At 35.2% G+C, this 26,037-nt stretch overlaps 1 protein-coding gene and 1 non-coding gene across 16 annotated transcripts in view; both read left to right on the top strand.

Moving 5' to 3' along the window:
• The window catches only part of LARP1B (La ribonucleoprotein 1B), a 128,349-nt gene that overhangs the window by 76,969 nt on the left and 25,343 nt on the right, over positions 1–26,037 (top strand). For 10 of the 15 annotated variants that reach the window (XM_072755272.1, XM_072755270.1, XM_072755274.1 and 7 more), the window contains one exon: positions 7,425–7,548. The exons of the other annotated variants lie outside the window; for them this stretch is intronic. In XM_072755272.1, the coding sequence (XP_072611373.1) occupies positions 7,425–7,548 (124 nt within the window). The remainder of the gene's footprint in view (positions 1–7,424; positions 7,549–26,037) is intronic. 15 annotated transcript variants of the gene reach the window in all.
• LOC112931634 (U6 spliceosomal RNA) lies at positions 2,195–2,301 on the top strand. The gene has a single exon (XR_003237343.1). It is a non-coding gene; the product is annotated as a U6 spliceosomal RNA (small nuclear RNA).

Below are 26,037 nucleotides of genomic sequence, written 5' to 3'. Positions count from 1 at the left end.
ATGCTTATAGCCATTTGACTTAAGCAAACAAATCCTTTCTGGAGGAAAATAGCATCCTAGTCCTCAAATTTTTAATAATAATGTCTGACTCTCAAAAAATCAGGCATTGAGCAGCCTGAGTGGCTCAGTGGTTTAGCGCCGCCTTCAGCCCAGGGTGTGATCCTGGAGACCCGAGATGGAGTCCCATGTCAAGCTCCCTGCGTGGAGCCTGCTTCTCCCTCTGCCTCTGTCTCTGCCTCTCTCTCTCTCTCTCTCTCTCTCTCTCTGTGTGTGTCTCTCATGAATAAATAAATAAAATCTTGAAAAAAATCAGGCATATAAGAGGACAGGATGATCTGTAGAAAAAAAAACCCACAAAAGAAAGAGATCCATTGAGATTTAGAGAACAGAGTTCTCAAACAGATTTTGTTAGCTATTGTTAATATGCTTTTAAAAAACAAAAGTGAGGAGTTTCAGCAGAGGACTAGAAACTTTAAAAACGAGCCAAATGGACATTCCAGAAATGAAAAGTATAACTGAGTCCAGTGAATTGGCTTAAAAGTAGATAAGTAGAGCTGAATGCAGAGTTACTGAACTCTAAGATAGGTCAAAAGACTCCATAGTGAAGCATGGAGCAAAAAAAGGTGGGAAATACAGAAAACAGTACAAGACATAGGAGATATAGTCAAAAGATTTAATATATACCTGATTGGATTCTTAGAAGAGAGAAGAGTGAGAGAATAAGGCAGAAGTAATATTTTAAAAGATTATGGGTTATATTTTACCAAAACTGAAGAGGGGTAATTTAAGAAGTCTAAGGAACTCCAAAGAAGATAAATTCAAGGGAAACCACACCAAGGCCATCATTGTAAAACTGCCAAAAACAAATACTACAAGCCAACGAGAAAGGACAGGTTATTTTAAAAGCTTACAGTTTTTAAAATTTTTTAAAAATATTTTATTAGGGATCCCTGGGTGGCGCAGCGGTTTGGTGCCTGCCTTTGGCCCAGGGCGTGATCCCTGGAGACCCGGGATCGAGTCCCACGTCGGGCTCCCGGTGCATGGAGCCTGCTTCTCCCTCTGCCTGTGTCTCTGCCTCTCTCTCTCTCTCTCTCTCTCTCTCTGTGTGTAACTATCATAAATAAATAAAGAAAAAAAATATAAAAAATATTTTATTAATGTATTTTAGAAAGCACAGAGATAAGGGCAGAGGGAAAGGGAGACAATCTCAAGCAGATTCTGCACTGAGCACAGAGCCTAACATGAGATTTAGTCCCATGACCCGAAGATCACAACCTGAGCTGAAACCAGAGTTAGACATTTAACTGACTGAGCCACCCATGCACTCAAAAGCTACAGTATTAAAAAAAAAAAAAAAAATCCTTATGGCTAACTTCCTAGCAGAAATAATGGAATCCAGGTAACAATGGGATGATACAAGCACAGTACTGAAAGGGAACTGAGTGTTCTGGAATAAAGGTAAATCATTGAATTATAAACTTAAAACAAGTGAATTTTATGATATATGAATTATATCTTAATTAATTTATTTAAAAATGAAAGTAAAATGATAATTTCAGCTTTGTGAAATGAGAAAGTTTATTTTCAGATCTACTTCAAAGAAAATACTAAAGGGAGTTTTTTAGGCATAGAAGATGTAGTCAAAAGATTTTGAAAAAAAGATTTTGAAAATGATTCTAGGAGGAAGCTTGAAGATTCAGAAAAGAATGAACAGCAATGTAAAGGCTAAATATGTTTGTAGATTTGAATAAATATTAACAATAAACACAACAAAGCTGGTGTAAGTCTGATGATAAAGTGAATTTTTAAGGCGACAAGAATTATTCAAGATAAAAAAGGACACTTTATAAGTATAAAATGTTTAGTTGCCCAGAAAATATATTTCTTTTGTTTTTAATTTTTATTTATTTATGATAGTCACACACAGAGAGAGAGAGAGAGAGAGAGAGAGAGAGGCAGAGACACAGGCAGAGGGAGAAGCAGGCTCCATGCACCGGGAGCCCGACGTGGGATTCGATCCCAGGTCTCCAGGATCCCACCCTGGGCCAAAGGCAGGCGCCAAACCGCTGCACCACCCAGGGATCCCCAGAAAATACATTTCTAAATGTGTATGCATCTAATAACATAGCATCAGAATACATAAGTCAAAAATTGACAGGTACAGAAAAATTTATAATCATGGTGGGAGTTTTTGGTGCTCTCTTCGGCAGCACATACGCTAAAACTGGAAGGATACAGAGAAGATTAGCATGGCCCCTGCACAAGGACGACGCACAAATATGTGAAGTGTTCCATATAATCATAGTGGGAGTTTATAAAACACTTGTCTTATAAAGAAAGGTGAAAGATTTAGAATAAGATAAAAAAATAAGTAAGGAAATAGAAAATGCAAAAATACAGTTAACTGTTTAATTGACATAGTGAAATACTGCATCAACATCTGCAGAATACACTTTTTTTTTTTCAAGTGCACATTGGCCCTTAGCTCCTGCTATACACAAAGAATCAATTTTGTATGTATTGTGATTCTCAATGTGAAAGGTAAAATAATAAAATTTCTAGGTGATGATACTATCTATATGATAGGTGTGTGTATGTTGCTTTTTGCTTTTATTACCTTGTGCTCCCCAAACTTTTTAACAGAATATGTTAATATCATAATCAGGTGAAAAATTATAACGAGGGGGTATATATAGCATCTTTAGAAAGGGGAAAGATTTCCTTTTTAAAATTTTAAAAATTTTTAAATTTTAGTTAACATGCAGTGCACTATTGGTTTTAGGAGTAGAATTCAGTGATTCACCCCTTACATATGATACCCAGTGCTCATCACAAGTGCCCTTCTTAATACCCATCACCCATTCAGCCCATTCCACAATCACCTCCCTCCATCAACCTCTCAGTTTGTTCTCTATCATTAGGTTATTTGTTTCCCCTTCTCTCTCTCTCTTTTTTCTTTTTCCCCTCCCCATATGTTCATCTCTTTTATTTCTTAAATTCCACATGTGTGAAATCATGATACTTGTCTTTCTCTGACTTATTTTGCTTAGCATTATACACTCTAGCTCCATCCATGTTGTCACAAGTGACAGGATTTCATTCTTTTTTAAAAAATATTTTATTCATGAGAGACACAGAGAGGCAGAGACACAGGCAGAGGGAGAAGCAGGCTTCATGCAGGGAGCCCGATGTCAGACTCGATCCGGGACTCCTGGATCACGTCCTGGGCCAAAGGCAGGCGCCAAACTGCTGAGCCACCCAGGGATCCCAATTTCATTCTTTTTTATGGCTGAGTAAATAGTCCATCGTATATTTATATTTATATATATACATACTACCTCTTTATTTATGTAAACATACACGCACACACACACAGACGTACCACCTCTTCTTGATCCATTGATCACTCAATGGATGTTTGTGTTTTTTCCATAGTTTGGCTCTTATGATAATGTTGCTATAAACATCAGGGTGCATGTACCCCTTCAGATCTATATTTTTGTATACTTTGGGTAAATACCTAATGCAGTTCCTGGATCATAAGATAGTTCTATTTTTAACTTTTTGAGGAACCTCCATACTGTTTTCCAAAGTGGCTGCACTAGTTTGCTTTCCCAGCAATAGTCAAAGAGTTTCCAAAAGGCGAAAGATTTCTTAAACAGGAAGTTACACAATGAAGGAAATGACTTATAAAATGTACTACATTAAAAAGAACTTTTTTCACCAGAAGACACCATAAGAGAGTGAAAATGCAAGTTCCTTCTTCCAGAATGTGGAAGAAAAATTACATTTTATAAAGAGCACTCATAAGGGCAGCCCCAGTGGCTCAGCGGTTTAGTGCCGCCTGCAGCCCAGGGCTTGAACCTGGAGATCAGGGATCAAATCCCACGTCTAGCTCCCTGCATGGAGCCTGCTTCTCCCTCTGCCCCCCCCCCCTCTCTCTCTCTCTCTCTCTGTCGCCAATGAATAAATAAATAAAATCTTAAAAAAAAGCATTCATAAATCAGAGAAATTTATAGAAAAATGAGTAATAGAATTGAAGGCACCTGAGTTGCTCAGTCGATTAACCATGTGCCTCAGCTCAGGTCGTGATTCCAGGGTCCTGGGACTGAGCCTCATGTCAGGCTCCCTGCTCCATGAGGAGCCTGCTTCTCCCTCTCCCTGCTCACCCCTCCCCCCACCATTGGGGGGTGTTGTCTCTCTCACCATCTCTCTCTCTCTGAAATAAAATCTTAATATATGCGTGATAGAATTGAATAGTCACTTCGCAAAAGAGGCTGTGCAATGAAAATATATTGAAGGTTTTTAGCACTATTAGTAATCAAAGAGATGCAAAATAAAACCATAATGTGATTACAGATAAATCTATCAGAGTGGCTATATATTTAATGTTTTGAATTTTTATTTTGAGATTAGAGTTCCAGGGTGTTGGGAAAGTAGTACAGAGATATCCAGTGTACCCTTCACCCAGTTCTCTCCAAAGTTTATATCTTACATAATTAAAGTGCAATACTAAAGTCAAGAAATTGACATTTCTTATCACAAATGTGTGTATAGTTTTATGCCATTTTATCACATATGTAGATTTATGTAACTAACTGAACTATTTTATCACCAGATAAAATCACAGATCTCCCTTGTGCTGTTAGACTCATATTCACATGCCTCCCCTCTGTTGTTCATAACCCCTGGTAACCAGTAGCCTGTTCTCCATCTCTACAGTTTTGTCATTTTGGTAATGTTCTATAAATAGAATCGTACCTCATGTGATCTTTTGAGATTGGTATTTTTTAATCATAATGCCTTTGAGGTCCATCCAAGTTTGTCTATCCATAGTTTGGTCCTTTTTAGAATGGCTACATAGTTTTCAACTGACAATACCAAGTATTTGTAAGGATGTAGAGCAATAGGAATTTTAATGTACTGCTAGTGGGAACATAAATGGGTATAATCACTGTGAAAAACTATTTGGCATTTTCTACCAAAGTAGAAGCATACCACTCTATCCAACAATTCCAGTTCTAGTAAACATTCAATGAAATGTGTGTCTTTGGGGTGCCTGGGAACCTCAGTCAGTTGAGCATCTGACTCTTGGTTTTGGCTAGGTCATGATCCCTGGGTTGTAAGATGGAGCCCCACATTGGGCACCAGAGTCTGCTTGAGATTCTTCCTCTCCCCCTGGCCCTCCCAACTCTAAAATAAAATTTAAAAGCCTTTTTAAAAATGTGTATCTTTGTCAGCAAGAGAAGTGTTTTGTAAAAATATATTTATAGCAACATTATTTGTAATTCCTGTGATTTGGAAAGGAACTAAATGCTTACCAACAGTGTAATGAAGTTTTAAAGACTATGATGTCATCATTCAATAGAATACCATAGAGCAGGAATTAGGAAATTTTTTTTCTGAAGCACTACATAGTAAATAGTTTTGCCTTTATGAGTCATACATTGTCCCAGCTACACTTCAGTTGTAGCAATGAAGCAGACATGCAGGTGAGCGAACAAGTGTGGTCATCTTCCAGTGAAACTTTTTACAAAAACCAATTTGGCCTTTAGGGGCTATAGTCTGCTGACCTCTTATAGATGAATCTCATAATTTTGTATAAAAGAAACCATATATTATGATTACATTTTTATAAAGTTCAAAACCTATCAAAATAAACCTATACAATTGAAGTCAGCTAATTGATTGTCTTTAGGGAGAGGCAGAGGCATGAAAGTTACTTCTAGGGTGCTGAAAATAAAGATTTACCTGAATAGTAGTTATGCAGGTCAGTTCACTTTTGATTACTCATTGAGATGTGTACTTAATGATTTATGCACTCCTTTAGTGTGTATATGTATATATGGTACCTTATTGAATTAGTTTGAAAAGTTTAAAATAAAATGGAAGCATTTTATTTTAGTGTACCCATCAGGTTAGAACTATATTATTTATCTCTGGCATATGACAGTCATAACTAATTTTTTTTTTTTAGTAGGAATTGCTAGTAATCACTATAGCAAGATAAGGGACAGTGAGGAGTGATGACTCTGGATTAGCTTAAAGAGCTTATTGAAGACTTTGGGGAAAGCAGTATTGGCACAGGTACAGAAGCTGAAGTAATCATTTAATGCATTTTCATGAAAACATGATAGATCCTAGTTTAAAAGGCTAGCAGGATCTAATGAATGGTGTAAGATAACAACTATTCATGTTTGAAGGCAGAAGGGAAAGATTGTTTGGTTAGCTTTTAAGAGCAAGGTACTGTGATTGTTTTATAATGATGATATATAGTTTGGTCCATCTGACAGTTTTGTTACGTTTTTTACCTGCTAAAACCCTCTGAATCTCGTTTTGTAAAGGATCATGGACCCATTAACACTGAGTGATATAGATGTGATATAGGGTTTATTGGAGGAAACTTATAAAAAGTAGTAGAGTGCAGGGAGTCTCTCAGATGTTTTTTTTATTTCACAGCTTAGGGCAGGCATGAATGGTCTTCATGCACATGACCAAGTGACCCTACACTAGAGATTGACCTCCTTTCTGTAGTCCTCTCTATATATGTAGGTCAGGGCAGAGAACATCTAAATGACTGTGTAACAGTTGTTAGAAAGGGGAAGCCTCAGCAACCCAAGGGGCAGGTATGGCCTAATTTTCCTTTGAGCTCAAAAAAATTCAGACCTACTGAGCCTCCTTGCTGCTAACCTTATAAATGGGGTTTGGAAATGAACCTCCAGGGCCATCTAGATTTATCTTTCATCACGTATTTCCCATTACTAGAATATGAAGTGAAAACTTCTTAGCCTGGTGTAAAGGTCTTCTAACAGGTTTCTCTCATTTCTGTATCAGGCCTTTCTGCCACTAATTCTACAGAGATTTTTCTCATTAACTGAATTATTTTCTAAGAAATGGTTGCTTATTCCAAGCTTCTCATCTTTGCTCACATTTCCTAATTTAGAATGCTTGTCTCTAAATTTCTTATTCTTGTTCCATGTCTACTGTGAAGCCTCCCTGATGATCTCAATTCTTATACCAAATATTACCATTTTTCAAATGCTGCCTTATATTAATTTTTATGTGTACATTTCTATTTTTCCATCTAACTTGCAAATTCCTTAAGGGTAGGAAACATACCTTAGATTACTTTGTAACTTCTATAATATGCTAGTGGACTTGTGTGTAAATGCCTAACAAATAATGAATGATTAGAATGTATGCTCTTATAATGTATTTGGATTGTATACTATTCATAATACTTTTGGGTTCTCTGTGCCTCTTGTAAATTCTCAACATTAATTGTTAAGTATAATACTAGATTCTTTATTAGGACTTTTTTATTCTGTTATAGTTAAACTCCTTTTTTGAGGTTGGTATCAGTTATTGTTTGTTGGTTACTCTACTAGCCAGTTTAGTAATTAGATTCCTCCATTCTACTTCAGCAAGAAGTTGAGAACTTTAAGAAGCTAAATCTCATTAGTAAAGAACAGTTTGAAAACCTAACACCTGAACTTCCTTTTGAGCCAAACCAAGAAGTTCCTGTAGCACCTTCACAGTCCAGGCAAGGTATGTAAATCTGCTTTTGTGTGTAATAGTTTTTGAATAATATTAAAGCAGTCCTAAATTGTTTTAAAAGTTTGCTGCTTTTTTATCTGTGGAAAAAAGCATTAGGTATCTGGTAAAAGACTAGAATTTTAAAAGTTGACTTTTGTTTATCCTTTGGTGAACCTCAAAACATTTGAGAGACTTGAAACTACAGATTGTAAATTTGAGAAGTCAGCTTTATAGCATAATCTCACTTTATTCTTGATGAATAGTCAGGTGATCTAGAAGTCATCTGTTATAACCCCAGATCATGCTCAAACCCAGATGCTTACTGAAAAGCAGGCAGAATTGGTTGGTTCTTTATGTGTTTCATTTAATTTTAAGATTGCTGGCAATGTTTCTCTTTTTGAAATAAAGTTTTTCACTGACTTGCCGATTCCTTAAAATATACCACTAACATCATTCTTTTGTCCTACGGCCTTAGCTTAGTGTGAACATATGAATACATTTGGGAGATACATAAATGGAATCTGACATTTTCAGGCAAGTGTAAGTGATTTTGTTATAGTGTTTCATGAAGGCAGTTAAAAAAAAAACTTTTAATTTGGACAGCTTCAAACATATGCCAAAATAAAACAAATTGTGTAATGTAATAAAACCTCCATGTGCCCATTTGCTACTTAATTTCATAGCCAATTTCGTTTCATCTCAGTTCCACTCATTGTCTTTACTCCCATTGGATTATTTTGACACAAACATCTAATAATTATTATTCACATTTTTTCATTCCTATATATTCATGTATGTGTCCTTCAAAAGAGTTCTTTTAAACATATAAATAACATGTCATTATCACATCTAGAATTAATATTGATTCCTTAATATCAAATATCTAATTAGTTCTCACATTTCCTCATTTATCACTTAAAAAAAATTGGGATCCATGTATGTTTGAACATTCTAAGGTTGATAGGTCTTGTTTGTAAGTTCAAAGTAATTTTTTTCCTTGCAATTTATTGTTGGAGGAACTGGGTTGTTGTCTTCTATAATGTCTCATATTCTGAATTTTGATGATTACATCTCAGTGGTCTCATTTAACCTGTTTTCAGGTCCTGAATTGTCAGTAACTGTTATTTTGATACAGAGACTTGAGCAGATTGAGGCTTAAACTTTTACAAGAATATGTCATATATAATTACTGAATATTTCTACCAGGAGGCACATAATGCTCAATTGTCTCTTTGTGGCCTTAATAGCCATTCATAATCATTGCTTGGAGCTTTTATGTCACAAGAGACTGCAAAATGGTGATGATTCTATTTTTGTCATTGCTTCTTAAATTTAGTAGATAGAATACTTCCATAAAAAGAAATCCCCCTAATTGATTATTTGTTTATCCTGAGATAGAGGTCTTACAGGAAAGAGAATAAATGCTCAGGTTTTTTTTTCTCTCTTCACTAGTTTTCAAAGTGATGAGTTGGTTCCCTAACATATTTCATTGATCACCAATGAGGTTTAATTTTTTTGTTCATTTTTAAATTATCATTATGGTTTCATAAATGCATTAGATGTGTTTCACTGTATTGTAGTTTTTAAAAGATTTTATTTATTAGATAGAGGGAGGGAACACGAGGGGGGGAAGCAAGGGGAGAGAGAGAGAAGCAGACCCCCTGCTGAGCAGAAAGCTTGAAATAGGGCTGGGTCTCAGGCCCCTGTGAGATCGCAGCTTAACCAATAGAGCAACCCAGGTACCCATATTGTAGTTATCTTATTGATGCTTTTTTTTTAAAGATTTTATTTATTCATGGGAGGCACAGAGAGACAGAGACACAGGCAGAGGGAGAAGCAGGCTCCATGCAGGGAACCCAGTGTGGGACTCGATCCCAGGACTCCAGGGTCAGGCCCTGGGCCGAAGGCAGGCGCTAAACTGCTGAGCCACCCAGGGATCCCCTCATATTGATGCTTTTGCCACTCATCAGTTTATTGGCTTTTAGCTTCAGGTCTATGTCTCACTGCTTTCTTCTGTGATAGTGGAGTTGAGACGTTAACTTTCTTGTTTGCCAGCAGGCATGATAAGTTTTGTAAGTATTTGAGTTGCTACTGAGTTAGTTATTGTTTCTAGGCTTTTTCAATTGAAAGAGCTTAGAATTGTTTTTTAAAGAAAAATACATTATAAATTCATGTTGATATTTTCTGTTCAACTTTAGGCTTAAAGGTTATAATTTTAATTTGTGTGATTTTGTATTTGTACTGCTTTTTACTTACATGAAAAAAAAAACTTTGTTCCTAACCACAGTAGCAGAATTATTTACTTGTTTATCCTTTGATAAAATAGTTTTAGAATAATATTAAATTATACTATTACTATGAATACTGAAAGTTTACTTCTTTTAAATATCTTTAAACTTTTATGTTTTTAAAAGATTTTATTTATTTATTTGACAGAAAGAGAGAGAGAAAGCACAGGCTGGGGGAGGGGCAGGGGGAGAGGAATAAGCAAGTACCTGAGACGGCCTGATCCTAGGACTCTAAGATCATGACCTGAGCTGAAGGCAGATGCCTAACTGACTGAGCCACCCAAGTGGTCCTAAATCTCTTTTAAATTTTTATTTATTCTTTTAAAAGATTTTATTTATTTATTCATGAGAATAGACAGAGAGGAGAGAGAGAGGCAGAGACACAGGCAGAGGGAGAAGCAGGCTCCATGCAGGGAGCCTGAGGTGGGACTCCATCCAGGGTCTCCAAGATCACACCCTGGGCTGCAGGCGGCGCTAAACCGCTGAGCCACCAGGGCTGCCCCTCCTTAAACTTTTAAACAACTTTATACTTCAAAAATTTAAGTTTTATGGTATTCCACTAGGTGTGTTCAGCCCAATTACAAGATTTTTTGTCTTGTTTAAGTACATTAAAATTGATCATTTATGCTGCTAAGTACATCATGGAGAGAATGAAAGTCCTAAATTAGGTGAATTTTGCAGTGTATAAAAGTAACAAAAAATTAGTATCATAAAAATCTAAAACTGTGAAAATCAACATGAAAAACTGTTACTGTTAGTAGAAAAAATAATAAATGAAACAGTAGAAATTCATACAGAGAAAAAGTGAATGGCCAGTAAATATGAAAAGATGCTCTCATCTTTACTTTGTTGAGATTTGCCAGTTTTAACCACAGTGACATATCATGTTATAAACCAACAGTTTCACTTCAAGAGATATTCTTGTAAATGTTTACCAAAAGACCATTTATAGTAACGTCATAATAGAAAAAAACAAATGAAAAATTTTAAATGCCCATTTATAATAGACTGTATAATAAGATGTGTTATATTCATATAAAGGAAAAATATCCGGCAGTGGAAAATGAAAGAACTAAAGCTCATTGTGACAAAATAGGTTGATCTTAAAAATAGAAGTTGTATAAAATAAGCTAGACACAAAGGAGTTCATTAAATCTAGTATCATATGAAACATAAAATTCATGGTATATGCATAGCACATAGACACTGTGAAGAGCAGTGGGAATTGTTAACTCAAAAAATTTAATATAGTGGTTTACTCCTAAGAAAAGGGGAGAAACCCATTTGAAAGGTCTGCACACACACACACACACACACACACACACAAAAAGAAAGGTCTGCACATAGGCTTGCCTGCATCTGGAATTTATGTGTTGATCTAGTTGGTGGGTACATAGGTATCAACTCTATGTTTCTTTAAAATTTTGTCTTCCTAGGTAAAGTAAGCTTTTTAAATTAAATTTCAGATATTTGCACAAATCTCAGATATTTAATACAGTGTACTTGGAAAACTTGAATTTCTTTCATACTTAATTTCTTTTTTTTTTTAAGATTTTATTTATTTATTTATGAGAGACACACAGAGAGAGGCATAGGCAGAGGGAGAAGCAGGCTCCATGCAGGGAGCCAGATGTGGGACTCAGTCCCGGAACCCCAGGATCACGCCCTGAGTCAAGGCAGACATTCAACCACTGAGCCACCCGCATCCCTCGTGCTTAATTTCTTGTTCTCAGTTTATAAATAATCTCCATTTTTAAAATCATATATCAATCTTTATTTTTGTGCTATAACTTCCAATTTTAAAGAATAGGAACAAAAAATTAAATTAGCGAAACTTAAGAAGATAAAGTCAATCCAGTATTGCTATGATAAAAAAGTGCCAAATAGATTAACTTCAGTTTGAAAAACAATTATCGATGAATTTAAAGAAAATTCAGCTGTCTGCTGAATAGAGTATACAGAGAGATTAAAAGATTAGAAGGGGTGAGGGGAAACCTTGAGTGTGGGACTCTTGATTTTAGCTCAGGTCACAGGTCAGGGTTGTGAGATCAATCCCTGTGTCTGGCTCCATGCTCAGCGCACAGTCTTCTTGAGATGATCTCTTTCCTTCTCCATATCCCCTTGTCCCCCCCCCACTCCTACCCGCAAGCTCTCTCTCTAAAATAAATAAAATCTTTTTTAAAAATAAAGATTAAAAAAGTGGGAAATGCTATAAAACAATGATACTAATAAAAAAGAACTGCTGATGCCATTTAGAATTTAAGGCATAAAGGTGGTGTTTGATTTCACTGTCTTCAGTATCTGTCTCCTGTTTATCCCCTATACCGCATCCAAACAGCCCTCTGCTTGTCACACCCTAAATCAGCTTTTGATAGTGCCTCCAAATCTCTCCATGTTTAAGATGGATTAAATCAATCCTCATCTTACCTAACATCAGCTTTAGATCAATTATGCTCTGTCTTGAAACACATTCTTCTTCCGAGACACTATTTACTTAATTCTTTCTACTTCATTGAGTCTTTTTGCTAATTCTTCCCCATTTCCCCAAGCTATGGATGATTAGGACTCAGTCTTCACATTTGTTTCTTATCCTCAATAACTTCTCAGTATTTAGTCTCATAGTTTTAAATAGCATTATGCTAATGAATATCAAATTTATATGTGTAAAGACCTCCATCCTTAGTTTTTATAAACATCAGCTGTGTAGTCAACAGTTTCACTTGGATATTTTATGAACATCCCAAATTTCATGTCCAAAATCTTGACCAAGTCTGAATTGTCACCCCTTTCCAAGGACTTCTCACAGACTTCCACATCTCTGTAAATATTCCATTTTTGGAATAATGTAAATTCCATTTTCTAATTGTACAGGTAAAAAAAAAATCTTGGTGTCATCCTTGATCTTTCTTTTTCAACTTCTATATCTTATTCATTAGCCGATTATTTTCATAACTCCTTAAAATATGCCAAGAACCTGACCACTTTTCACCTTTTCTACTTCTATCACCCTGCAGAAGATACCATCATTTTCCCATTTGTTAATTTTAATGGCTCCTAACCTGTCCCCCTCCTTTCATTCTGACCACCTTATAAGGATCCAGAGTTATCATTTTGATTTCTTTGAAAAAAGTTAAAATATAATTTATATTCATTAAATTTCATGTTTTTTGTATGTACAGTTTCTGGGATTTTGACAGATGCATACAATTACGTAGCTGTCACCTTCTAAAACACAGTTCATTATGCTGTACACATTCTCCCATTTCTCTTTTCATCAACTCCATGCCCAACTTTTTTGGCAGCCTGTTTCCTATTTTTTTGTCGTTATATTTTAGCCAGAATATCATATAAATAAAATCACATAGAATATAGTCTTTTGAGTCTGGCTTCTTTCATTTAGCATAATGCATTTGAAATTCATCCATATTTTTGTGTGGTGTTTGTTCCTTTCTGTGGGTAAGTAGTATTCCATTGCATTGGATGTAAGCAGTTTATCATTAGTTGAAGGGCATGTGGTTGTTTTTAATTTTTGGTGATTATGAATAAAGCTGCTATCAGTATTTGCTTACAAATTTGTGAATATGTTTCATTTCATCTGGGTAAAGACTTAGGAGTGGGATTGCTGGGTCTTGTAAGTGTATGTTTAAGGAACTGCTAAGCCTGTTTTCCAAAGTTGCTATGTGATTTTTTTACTCCCACCAGCAATGCATGATGGTTCCAATTGCCCCACGTCCTCACTGGCACCTGGTTTAAAAAAATATTGCCATTCTAATAGATATGTAGCGGTATCTCATTGTGACTAACAGTGTTGAGTATCTTTTTATGTGCTCATTTGGCATCAGTATATCTGGTAAAATATCTGCTCAAATTTTTAATTTTTTTTATTGACTACTTTTTATTTTTAAATGTCTTTTTATTAACTTATTTTGTATTTTTAATTTTTTAGTAAAGTGTATATTCAGTTTTTTAAAAAGATTTTATTTGTTTATTTGAGAGAGAGAGAACGAGCAGATAGAGTGACAGAGGGAGAGGGAGAAGCAGGTTCCCCACTGAGCAGGGAGCCCAATGATGTGGGACTTGATCCCAGGACGCTGGGGTCATGACCTGAGCTGAAGGCAAACACTTAACCAGCTAAGTCACCCAGGCACCCCTAGTTTTCTTATTGAGCTTTGAGAGTTCTCTATTCTGGATACAAGTTTTGGGTGTACATATTTTATTAGCCATATCCATAAATATTTTATGGTTTGGTGCTATTGTAAATGTTGCTTTAAAATCTTTACTTTCTAATTGTTTATTGCTATTATATAGAAATATGATTGATTTTCATGTATTATCCTTTGTAATGTTAATCCTATGTATCAACTTAATTGGATCAGGATGATGGAATATTTGGTTAAGCAGTATTTCTGGATTTTTTCAATGAGGCTATTTCTAGATGAGATTAGTATTTGAATTGGCTTAGTAGATTGTCTTCCCCAATGTCCATTGAGAGCCTGAATAGAACAAAAAGGGGGTGAAGGTGGAATTCACCTCTCTTTTGTGTCCTCTTAGTGAGTTGACCTTTTTATTCAGTAAATATTGCCTTTATTTCTGGTAATTTTCTTTGTTTTGAATCTAATTTATCTTATTTTTATATAGCCATTCCAGGTTGTCTTGATTACTGTTTGCATGATATACAGTGTATTTTTTCCTCCTTTGCTTTAGCCTATTAAGTTAGTTATACATAGCATACAGTTGGGTCATCTTTTTAAAAAATTCTTTTATTTGAATATAGTTAACATGCAGGTTACATTAATATCAGGTGTGCAACGTATTGATTCAGGATCTCTGTATACTTTGTATCTCACCACATGTGTAGCTATCATCTGTCACCCTGCAGTGCTATTACAACATCATTGACTATATTCACTATGGTGTACCTTTTATTCCCATGACTTATTCTATAACCAGAAGCTTGTATTTCCTGCTTCCTTTCACTCATTTTGTTTTCACTTATTTTGCCCATCTTCCCAAGCCCCACCCGTCTGGCAACAATCAGCTTTTTTCTGTGTTTATAGGTCTGATTCTTCTTTTTGTTTATTCATTTGTTTTGTTTTTTAGATTCAACATATAAGTGAAATCATACAGTATTTGACTTTCTCTGTCTGACTGTTTTGCTTAGCTTAGTATCCTTTAGTTCTTTCTACATTGCCACAAATGGCAAAATCTTATCCCTTTTTATGGCTGAGGAATATTGCATACTGTATGGTATATATCTTCTCTATCCATTCATCTGTGTGTGGACACTTAGTTTGCTTCCATATCTTGGCTATTGTAAATAATGCAATAAAACAAGGGGCATTTGCATATATCTTTTCAAATTAGTGTTTTTGGGTAAATACCCAGTAGTAGAATTATTGGATCATAACATATATCTGTTTTTAATTTTTCAAGTAACTTCCATACTGTTTTCCTCAGAAATGTACCAATTTACATTACCACCACCAAGAGGGCTTCTTTTTCTCCACATCCTCACAAACACTTCTTATTTCTTGTCTTTTTTATTTTGGCCATTCTGATTATGTAAGAGAAGTTGAGTCATTTTTTTTTTTTATTCAATCTGACAATCTGTCTTTTAACTGGTGTGTTTAAACTGTTTATCCTGAAGTAATTTTTTTTTTACCCTGAAGTAATTATTAATACGTTTGAATTTAGATCCACCATTTACTATTTGTTTTCTCTTTGTTCTCTACTTTTTGTTGCTCTGTTTCCTTTTTCTGCCCTCTCTGGATTCTCTGTAGTTTTTTTTCTTCTAATTTTAATTTTCCTATGGAAAGTTTGGCCATATATGGCCTTTTTTATATAATTATTTTATAATTTATTTTAATGGTTACTCTAAGAATTGTAAAACACAAACTTTGCACAGTTTATTGGGAAGAAATATTTTACTCCTTCGGTAGGAATGTAGAAACTTATTTTCAGTGTGTTTCTTTATCCTATGGTCATATCTTCATTCATTGAAAATCTCATCTAAGTTTTACTTTTTTAAAAAAATTTATTTTAACTGTGTGGAGGTTCCTCAAAGAGTTAAAAATAGACCTGCCCTACGACCCAGCAATTGCACTGTTGGGGATTTACCCCAAAGATTCAGATGCAATGAAACGTCGGGACACCTGCACCCCGATGTTTCTATCAGCAATGGCCACAATAGCCAAACTGTGGAAGGAACCTCGGTGTCCATCGAAAGATGAATGGATAAAGAAGCTGTGGTCTATGTATACAATGGAATATTACTCAGCAATTAGAAACGACAAATACCCACCATTTGCTTCGATGTGGATGGAACTGGAGGGTATTATGCTGAGTGAAATAAGTCAATCGGAGAAGGACAAACAGTGTATGTTCTCATTTATTTGGGGAATATAAATAATAGTGAAAGGGAATATAAAGGAAGGGAAAAGAAATGTTGGGAAATATCAGGAAGGGAGACAGAACATAAAGACTCCTAACTCGGGGAAACGAACTAGGGGTGGTGGAAGGGGAGGAGGGCGGGTGTTGGAGGGGAATGGGTAACGGGCACTGAGGTGGACACTTGACGGGATGAGCACTGGGTGTTTTTCTGTATGTTGGTAAATTGAACACCAATAAAAGTTAATTAAAAAATTTTTATTTTATTTAAATTCAACTAATTAACATGTAATATATTATTGGTTTTGAAAGTAGAGGCCAGTGCTATATCAGTCTTATATAATTCCCAGTGCTCACTATATCACATGCCCTCCTTAATGTCCATCACCCAGTTACCCCATCCACCCAACCCCTCAACTCTCCAGCAACCCTCAGTCTGGTTCCTATGATTATGAATCTCTTATGGTTTGTCACTCTCTGATTTCATCTTATTTGATTTTTTTCCCTCTTTTCCTCTGTGATACTCTGTTTCTTAAATTCCACATATGAGTGAGATCATATGATAATTGACTTTTTCTGACTGACTTATTTCACTTAGCATAATACGTGTTAGTCCATCCACACCGTTACAAAAGGCAAGATTTCAGTTTTAAAGATGGCTGAGTAGTATTTCATTGTGTATATGTACCACTTCTTTACCCATTCATCTGTCGATGGACATCTGAGTTCTTTCCATAGTTTGCCTATTGTGGACATTGCTGCTATAAACACTAGGGTGCAGGTGGCCCTTCAGAGCACTACACATTTGTATCTTTGGGGTAAATCCCTAGTGGTGCAATTGCTAGGTCATAAGGGTAGCTCTATTTTCAAGTTTTTGAGGATCCCCCATACTGTTTTCCAGAGTGGCTTGTGCCAGCTTGCATTCCCACCAACAGTGTAAGAGGGTTCCTCTTTCTCTGCATCCTTGCCGCATCTGTCGTTTCTTGACTTGTTAATTTTAGCCATACTGACCTGTGTGAGGTGGTATCTCATTGTGGTTTTCAATTTGTATTTGCCTGATGCCGAGTGATGTTGAGCATTATTTTAAGTGTCTGTTGGCCATTTGGATGTCTTCTAGGGAGAAATGACTGTTTATGTCTTCTTCCCATTTTGTGATGGGATTATTTGTTCTCTGGGTATTGAGTTTGAGAAGTTCTTTATAGATTTTGGATACTAGCCTTTTCTCTGATATGTCATTTACAAATATCTCCTCTCATTCTGTTGGTTGTCTTTTGGTTTTATCAACTGTTTCCTTTGCTCTGCAAAAGCTTTTTATCTTGATGAGGTCCTAATAGTTCATTTTTGCCTTTGTTTCCCTTGTCTTTGGGGACGTGTTTAGTAAGAAGTTGCTGCAGCTGTGGTCATAGAGGTTGCTGCCTGTGTTCTTCTCTAGAATTTTGATGGATTCCTGTCTCACATTTAGGTCTTTCATCTGTTTTGAGTCAATTCTTATGTATGGTGTGAGGAAGTGGTCCAGTTTTATTGTTCTGCGTGTGACTGTCCAGTTTTCCCAACACCATTTGTTGAAGAGACTTTTTTTCCATTGGATATGCTTTTCTGCTTTGTCAAGGATTAGTTGACCATATAGTTGAGGGTCCATTTTTGGGTTATCTCTTCTGTTCCATTGATCTGTGTGTCTGTTTTTTGTGCCAGTACCATCCTGTCTTGATGATTACAACTTTGTGATAGAGCTGGAAGTCCAGAATTGTGATGTCATCAGTTTTGGTTTTCTTTTCCAACATTCCTTTGGCTATTCAGGGTCTTTTCTGGTTCCATACAAATTTTAGTTATTTGTTCCAACTCTGTGAAATAAGTTGATGGTGGTTTGATAGGGATTGTATTGAATATATAGATTGCTCTAGGTAGCATAGCATAAAGAAACACACTGAAAATAGTTTCTACATTCCTACTAAAGGAGTAAAATATTTCTTCTCAGTAAACTGTGCAAAATCTGTGTTTTATAATCCTTAGAGTAACCATTAAAATAAATTATAAAATAATTATACAAAAAAGGCCATATATGGCCAAACTTTCCATAGGAAAATTAAAATTAGAAGAAAAAAAAAAACTACAGATAATCCAGAGAGGGCAGAAAAAGGAAACAGAGTTGCCTTTTTTTTTTTTTCTAATTTCACATTATTTGTTCTTCCAATCTATGAGTATGGGACATTTTTCCATTTCTTTGTATCTTCCTCAATTTCTTTCATGAGTGTTCTGTAGTTTCCTGAGTACCGATCCTTTGCCTCTTTGGTTAGTTTTTTTTTTTTTAAATAAAGATTTGAGGTACACATAGAGAGAGCCAGAGATACAGCAGAGGGAAAAGTAGGCTCCCCACAGGGAGCCCGATGTGGGACTTGATGCTGGATCCTGGGATCACAACCTGAGCCGAAGGCAGACACTCAACTGCTGAGCCACTCAGGTGTCCCTCTTTCGTTAAGTTTATTCCTACATATCTTACGGGTTTTGGTGCAATTGTAACTGGGATTGACTCCTTAATTTCTCTTTCTTTGGTTTCATTGTTAGTGTATAGAAATGCAACTGATTTCTGTGCACTGATTTTACGTCCTGCCACTTTGCTGAATTTCTGTAAAAGTTTTTGCAATTTTAGGGTGGTGTATTTTGGGTTTTCAATATAGAATATCATATCTGCAAAGAGTGAGAGTTTGACTACTTCTTTGCTGATTCAAATGCTTTTTATTTCTTTTTGTCTGATTGCTGAAGCTAAGACTTCTACTATTATGTTGAACAGCAATGGTGATAGTGGACATCTCTGCCGTATTTCTGACGTTGGGGGAGAAGCTCTCAGTTTTTCCCCGTTGAGAATGATAACTACCAAGTATATTTTAAAGAATTTGAAAGGAGAATATGCATATCAAGATATTTACCATTTCTCTTGCTCTTCCTCTACTTTTGATGTTCCACATTTCCTTCTTATGTCGTTTTCTTCTGTCTGAAATATTTTCTTTAGCAGTTCTCTGAGGGCGGTTCTGCTGGCTATGGTTTGTCTTAGTTTTCCTTTGTCTGATGATGTCTTTATCTAACCTTCATTCCCAAACAATGTTTTCACTATGTATAGTATTCTCGATTGACAGTTCTTTTCATTAAGCACTTTAAAGATTTATTTATTTATTTGAGAGAGAGAGAGACAGAAAGAGAGTGGTTCATGTGAGTGGGTGAAGAGGGACAGAAGGAGAGGGAGAGAGCAAGAGAGAGAGAGAGACAGAAAGAGAGTGGTTCATGTGAGTGGGGGAAGAGGGATAGAAGGAGAGGGAGAGAGCAAGAGAGAATCTGAAATAGACTCCCCACTGAGTGCTGCGCCCAACAACGATGTGGGGGCTCAATTTCACAACCCTGAGATCATGATCTGAGCCAAAACCAAGAGTAGGATGGATGCTCAACAGACTGAGCCATCCAGCGCCCCACTTTCAGCACTTTAAAACTGTCATGCCACTTCTTTCTGGCTTCCATGTTTTCTTATTTTAAAAAAATTGTCATTAAATCTATACATGTAATTAGTTCTTTTTCTCTAGCAACTTTGAAGAACTTTTATTTGTCTTGAATTTTCAGCACCTAGGTGGGTGGTGTGTCTGGGCATGGGCTTCTTTATGAGGTTGTCTCAGTTTTTTAAATCTGTAATTAATGCCTTTAGCCAAACTCAAGAGTTTTTGGCTTTTATTTCTTTAAAAAGTTTTTTTTAGCTTTGCACTCTTTCATCCCTTCTAGACGTTTTGTTGTCATATTATAGATTCCTGAGGCTTTATTAATTTTTTAATTGTTTTTTTCTCTGCTAAGATAGGATAAATGCTATTGATGCTGTTTTTAATATATTCTCTTTATCTCTTATTGTAAGCAATTTAATTATGATTGTCTTGGTGTAATTTTCTTCATGTTCCTGCACTTGGGGCTTTTGGGTTTTTGGATCTATGTGTAGATGTGTTTTTAATCAAATTTGGAAAAATTTCAGAATTATTTAAAATTAATAGTTGACATTTTAAAAATTTATTTTTTTCTGTACTTCTTTTCTGTTTCCTTTTCAATTACAAGATCTCAATTACACATATATTAGGCTACTTGAAGTTGTTCCATGTCTCACTAATGCTCTCTTCTCCTCCTCCCTCCCAACCCCCCCAGTTTCTTTTCTCTGTTTTGTTTGGGTTATTTCTACTCCTATTTCTTCAAGTTCATCTCTTTTCTTCTGCTGTGTCTAATATATTTTTATATCCATTCAGTGCATTTTTTCCCCTCAGTGTTTATGTTTTCTTCTCTAGAAGTTTGGTTATTGTTATCTTTATCTCTTTTGATATGTTTATATTTTCCTCTACCTTATTCAATACATAAAATGTAGTTGTAATAACTTCCTTTGCAGCAAAGTATAAATCCAGTATTTCGATATCTTTCTGACTCTTCAGGTTCAGTGAATATACATTATGAGTCAAAACTGGCCTGCCATATAGTCTAATCTGGCCATACCTTTATTACATGTGGTCTGTGGCTGTGTTACAGTGGCAGGATTGAGTAGTTTCAACAAGAACTTTATAACTTGAAAAGCCAAAATTATATACAATCTTGCATTTACAGAAAACATCTGCTGCTTCAAAGGCATTGTATTTATAAAAGAAACTAGGGATCCCTGGGTGGCACAGCGGTTTGGCGCCTGCCTTTGGCCCAGGGCGCGATCCTGGAGACCCGGGATCGAATCCCACGTCAGGCTCCCAGTGCATGGAGCCTGCTTCTCCCTCTGCCTATGTCTCTGCCCCCCCGCCCCCCCCCCCCCGCCGTGACCATCATAAATTTAAAAAAAAAAAAAAAAAAAGAAAAAGAAACTGAATTGCTGGTCCTTATGTAGTATTTTTTATTATCACTCTTCATTGATCACCAATAGCATTATATTGAATACTATTAAAGGCAGTTTCTATCTATAAAAACAATACATACTAGGGACAAGGTTCATACGGTTCAGGTATGCAGTTGTGCAAAGATTTGATTTGGCAGTAAAATTTTGGGATGTGTTAAGTAGAAGAATAGTTAGCATACCCCTTAGTCCATTGGTTCTTAAACTTTAGCAAGATTGTATTCACCTGAAGGGCTTGTTAAAACAAATTAAAGGACTCTGTACCCAGAATTTTTGGTTTAGTAAATGGAGGTAGGACCTGAAAATATATACTTCTAACATGTTCCTATATCATGCTGATGATGCTGGTTGGAACTATACTTTGAAAATCAGTACTTTTGCCTAGTTCTCTGAAATATCACTCTTCTCTGAGAAACTTGTAGGAAAATTGTATAATAGACAGTTACAATTGAGCTTCCCTGAAGAGTAGATGGGCTGGGTATTTTTGTTTTTTGTTTTGTTTTGTTTTTAAATAGATTTTTTGAGATACGGTTTTACATACTAAAACTAACCCATTTGTGTATTGTTTCATGAGTTTCAGTAACTTTGTATAGTTTTTATACAGTAGCACCACAATTCAGTTTTAGAAAAATTCATCATGCTAGAAAGTTCCCTTATGATCATTTGCAGTCAGTCTCAACACTGAACTTCAGTTTGAGGTTTCTAGTAATCTGCTTTTTTGTCTGTATGTTTTTGCATTTCATAGAAATTTCATATAAATGGAACCATATGATATGCTGTCATGCATCCAGCTTTTTTCAACTAATATATTTGAGGTTAATCCATGACATTGCTCATATTGGTCCTTTGCTTCTTTTTATATTGATAAATAGTATTCTATAGTATGGACATAATACATTTTGTTTTTCTATTTGACAGTTGATATTTTTATTTTTTCCAGTTATTGCTATTATGAAAAATAAATTTTTTAAAAAATAATTTTTGAACATTCTTGTACAAGAGATGCCCCATAATTTTGATTAAGAAGTGTAATATCCAGATGATACTCATATTTCATTCTAGGCTTATAGTTGATTAAAAAAAAGTTAATATATTCTTGTTCCCTAATTACTTATTTCTAGCAATAAAATTTTTATATCTACTGTAACTATTTTACATATTTGTGCTTATCTTAACCATTTTTGATAATTTTATCTCACAATATTTTAAATTGGTATATAGATTGTAAAAATTTTGTAAAATGTTTCTTTTGAGATAACAGTCTATAGGTTTTAGTCTTCACAAAATTGACATATCTGCTATTATTGGTGGGTAAAATTTACATGTAATTAAATCTGGAATAAAATAAATATAAACCTGAAAATAAACTTGATTTTTAATATGGAAATGTTGGATAAAATCAGAAGTCGAGAGGGCTATTTAATGAACCCCCAAGTAATTATGTTACCAAATTTCAACAATTGTTAATAGTCTGACATTCTTTTTTTCGTCTGTACCTTGTTCCCCATCTGTTTCTGGTATCTCATGTTGAGTCTCATTTCATTCAAATATCATTTCTTCTGCAAATACTTCGTTGTATATATGTGCTGCTTATGTTTGGTTTTCCCTGGTGTCTGGTATATACTTTTTCAAATTGGTTGTTTAAATCAGGACCAAAAAAGGTACATACATTCCACTTGATCGATAGGACAATTAAGTTACTCTTAATCTGTAAGCATTCCTCTTCTCTTGTTTTTCCATGCCAATGACTTGAAGAAACTGGTTAATTTGTCATAAGATTTTTTATAATCCAGATTTAACTGTTTGTATCTTCATATCATTCAGTATGTTCCTTTATCTCCTCTATTCCATATAAACTAGTATTTAGATGTAGAAGATTTAGTATATTCAGGATTTTTATATTTCTGGTCACAAGACTATCTCTTAGAAGGAGTTATTTACTTCCAATTACATCATATAGTGTCTTTAGGTTCTCTTTTACGGCTGCTATGATTGATCATTATTAGGTTTAAATGTTATTGGCCTGATCCACTCATCATAAAGTTTCAACTTTTTTTTCTAAAGACTTTTTTAAAGAACAGCTCTAGGATCACAGTAAAATTAAGACTAAGATGCAGAGATTTCCCATTTTCTCCCTCCCCTGAGCTTACAATGACTGTTACCCATCTGATGAAGGATACTGCTTCCTCATAGCAATATCCCACATCAGAGTGATACATTTGTTAGAACTGATGAACCCACACCAACACATCATTATTACCCAAAGTTCATAGTTTACATTAAGGTTCACTCTTGGTATTGTACATTTTTTGGGTTTTAACAAATGTATAATGACATGTATCCACCACTGTAGTATCATACAAAGTGAAAATCCTCTAGATTTCGCCTATTCACATTCCTCCCACCATCCCTCCAACCCCTAGCAACCATTGATCTTTATATTGTTTCAATAGCTTTTCTTTTCCAGAATATTGAATAGTTGGAACAGTACAGTACAGTATGTAGCCTTTTCACATTGGCTTCTCTCACTTAGTAATATGCATTTACAATTCCTCCATGTGTTTTCATAGTTTAATAGCTCATATGTTTTTAGTACTGCATAATATACAGTATTGTATATTGTCTGGATATACCATAGTTTGTTCATTCATCTACTGTAGGATCTTCATTGGTTCCAAGTTTTGGCAGTTATTAATAAAGCTACTGTACAAGTTTTTGTGTGGACATAAGTTTTCAGCTTCTTTAAGTATGTACCAAGGAATGGTGATTCCTAGATCATATGGTAAGAGTATGTTTAGTTTTGTACAAAACTGCCAAACTGTCTTCCAAAGTGACTATACCATTTTGCATTCCCACCACTAATGAATAAGAGATCCTGTTGCTCCATATCCTTGTGTGCATTTGGTGTTTCCAGAGTTCTGGATTTTGGCCATTCTCATAGGTGTGTGGTGGTATTTGATTTTTATTTATATTTCTGTGGTAACATGTGATGTGGGACATCTTTGCCTGTGCTTATGTGTCATATGTATCTCTTCTTTAATGTATCTGTTCAGATTTTTTAAATTGGTTTGTTTTCTTTTTGTTGAATTTTAAGAGTTCTTTATATATTTTGGCTAATAGTCCTTTAGTAGATGTGTCTTTTGCAAATATTTTCTTTTAGTTTGACTTGTCTTTTTCTCTTGCCAGTGTCATTTGTGTATCAGATGTTTTTTTTTTTTTTCCATTTCAGTGAAGCTCTGTTTATCAGTTGTTCCTTTCAGGGATTGTGTCTTTGATGTTGAATCTCCCTTCAACATTTTACTAAATGTTTTTTTTTTTTTTTTAAGATTTTATTTATTTATTGAGACACAGAGAGAGAGAGGCAGAGGGAGAAGCAGGCTCCATGCAGGGAACCCGATGTGGGACTCGATCCCGGGTCTCCAGGATCACACCCCGGGCTGCAGGCAGCGCTAAACCGCTGCACCACCAGGGCCGCCCTACTAAATGGTTTTAAGTGTTAGCAATGAATATTCCCTAGATCCTCTATTTCATTAGAGTTGCAAAATAGTAATCTTCTAATTCTATCATTCCTTCTGTATTTTTTAACTAGAATTCTATGAAGAAGAATATTATTTTATCAACACTTTCATTGCTCTGAAATTCAGTCTTTCCGAGAAAGGAAGGAAAAATGCTTATTTCTTGTATTCGGTTTATCAGTTTTTAGAACAGTAAATTTTGTGCCCTAGCAACCTACAAATGTGATTAAGTTATAAGGTACCATTATGAATTCACAGAACCTACTTATTTGACCTGTTTAATCAATTTCAATCATTATTTTTAGTGGTGAGAGTACTTCATTTTTGACTAGTGGGGTCCACTGAAGTTTGCCGCTGTATCCTCATGACCTATTCTAGTTTCTTTTTTCTTTTTTAACTTCACTGCTTTCTGACTCAGGATTTCCCAGGCTCATATTATACTTTGTGCTCCAGACTTTATCTCTTTTAGAGAACCAAATCAATGGGAAGTGGAGGAGACCATAATCTGGATGTTAGCTTACTGTTATTGTTCCTAGATCTTTACATATTTCTTTTACAGAGGTGCTGGATTTACATATTTTTCAGTGTATGATCATAGTTGTATCCTTGAGATTGCATAACTTTTTGGTCCAAGGAAAATCTGTATTAACACAACTCAGTTATCAGTCATTTGGTTGGTATGTTTTTTTCTTAGCACTATCGTAGGCATTAGTATACAAATACAAGATTATGGCCCTTGCTTTCAGGGAACCACTGGGACTTGTTCTTAGCATCTAATGGGATAATATATAAGAAAATAAATTTTAACCTAAATTTTTAAAAAAATTTTATTTATTTATTCTTGAGAGACACAGAGACTGAGAGAGAGAGGCAGAGACACAGGCAGAGGGATAAGACACAGGCAGAGGGAGAAGCAGGCTCCATGCAGGAAGCCTGATTTAAATCCTATTAGAAAAATATTTAAACGTCTAAACAAAACCTAATCTTAACCAGGGTATTAGATTGCTAAGACTTTTTCATGCTGCTGGTGGGAGTATAAATCGGTGAAACCATTCATTATTGAAAGGACCTTGGCAATCAGTACTCAGTAAGTCAGAAGATACATGTGTCATTTTAGTCAACATTTCCATTTCACATATAAACCCTAGAGACATGCTCACATCTGTACAGAGGGACATGTTTAACAATGTTCATTGCAGCATCTTTGATTATACCAAAAATTTAGAAATAATATAAATATATATCTTCGGGAGAATGGATAAATTTTTATATAGCTGTATAACAGCATAATATTCTGCAGTAAAAGTGAATAAACCAAACAAAGCTATATGAGTAGAACTTGAATAATCAGGTCTCAAAATATGATTGTAAAAGCTTGTAAAAAGATACATCGAGTATAATGTCATTTATGTAAAGTTAA

Source organism: Vulpes vulpes, chromosome 4, assembly GCF_048418805.1.
Source record: "Vulpes vulpes isolate BD-2025 chromosome 4, VulVul3, whole genome shotgun sequence".
Lineage (NCBI taxonomy): Eukaryota > Metazoa > Chordata > Mammalia > Carnivora > Canidae > Vulpes > Vulpes vulpes.
Note: the sequence above shows the minus strand (reverse complement) of the source record. Positions and strands in the feature narration are given on the sequence as shown.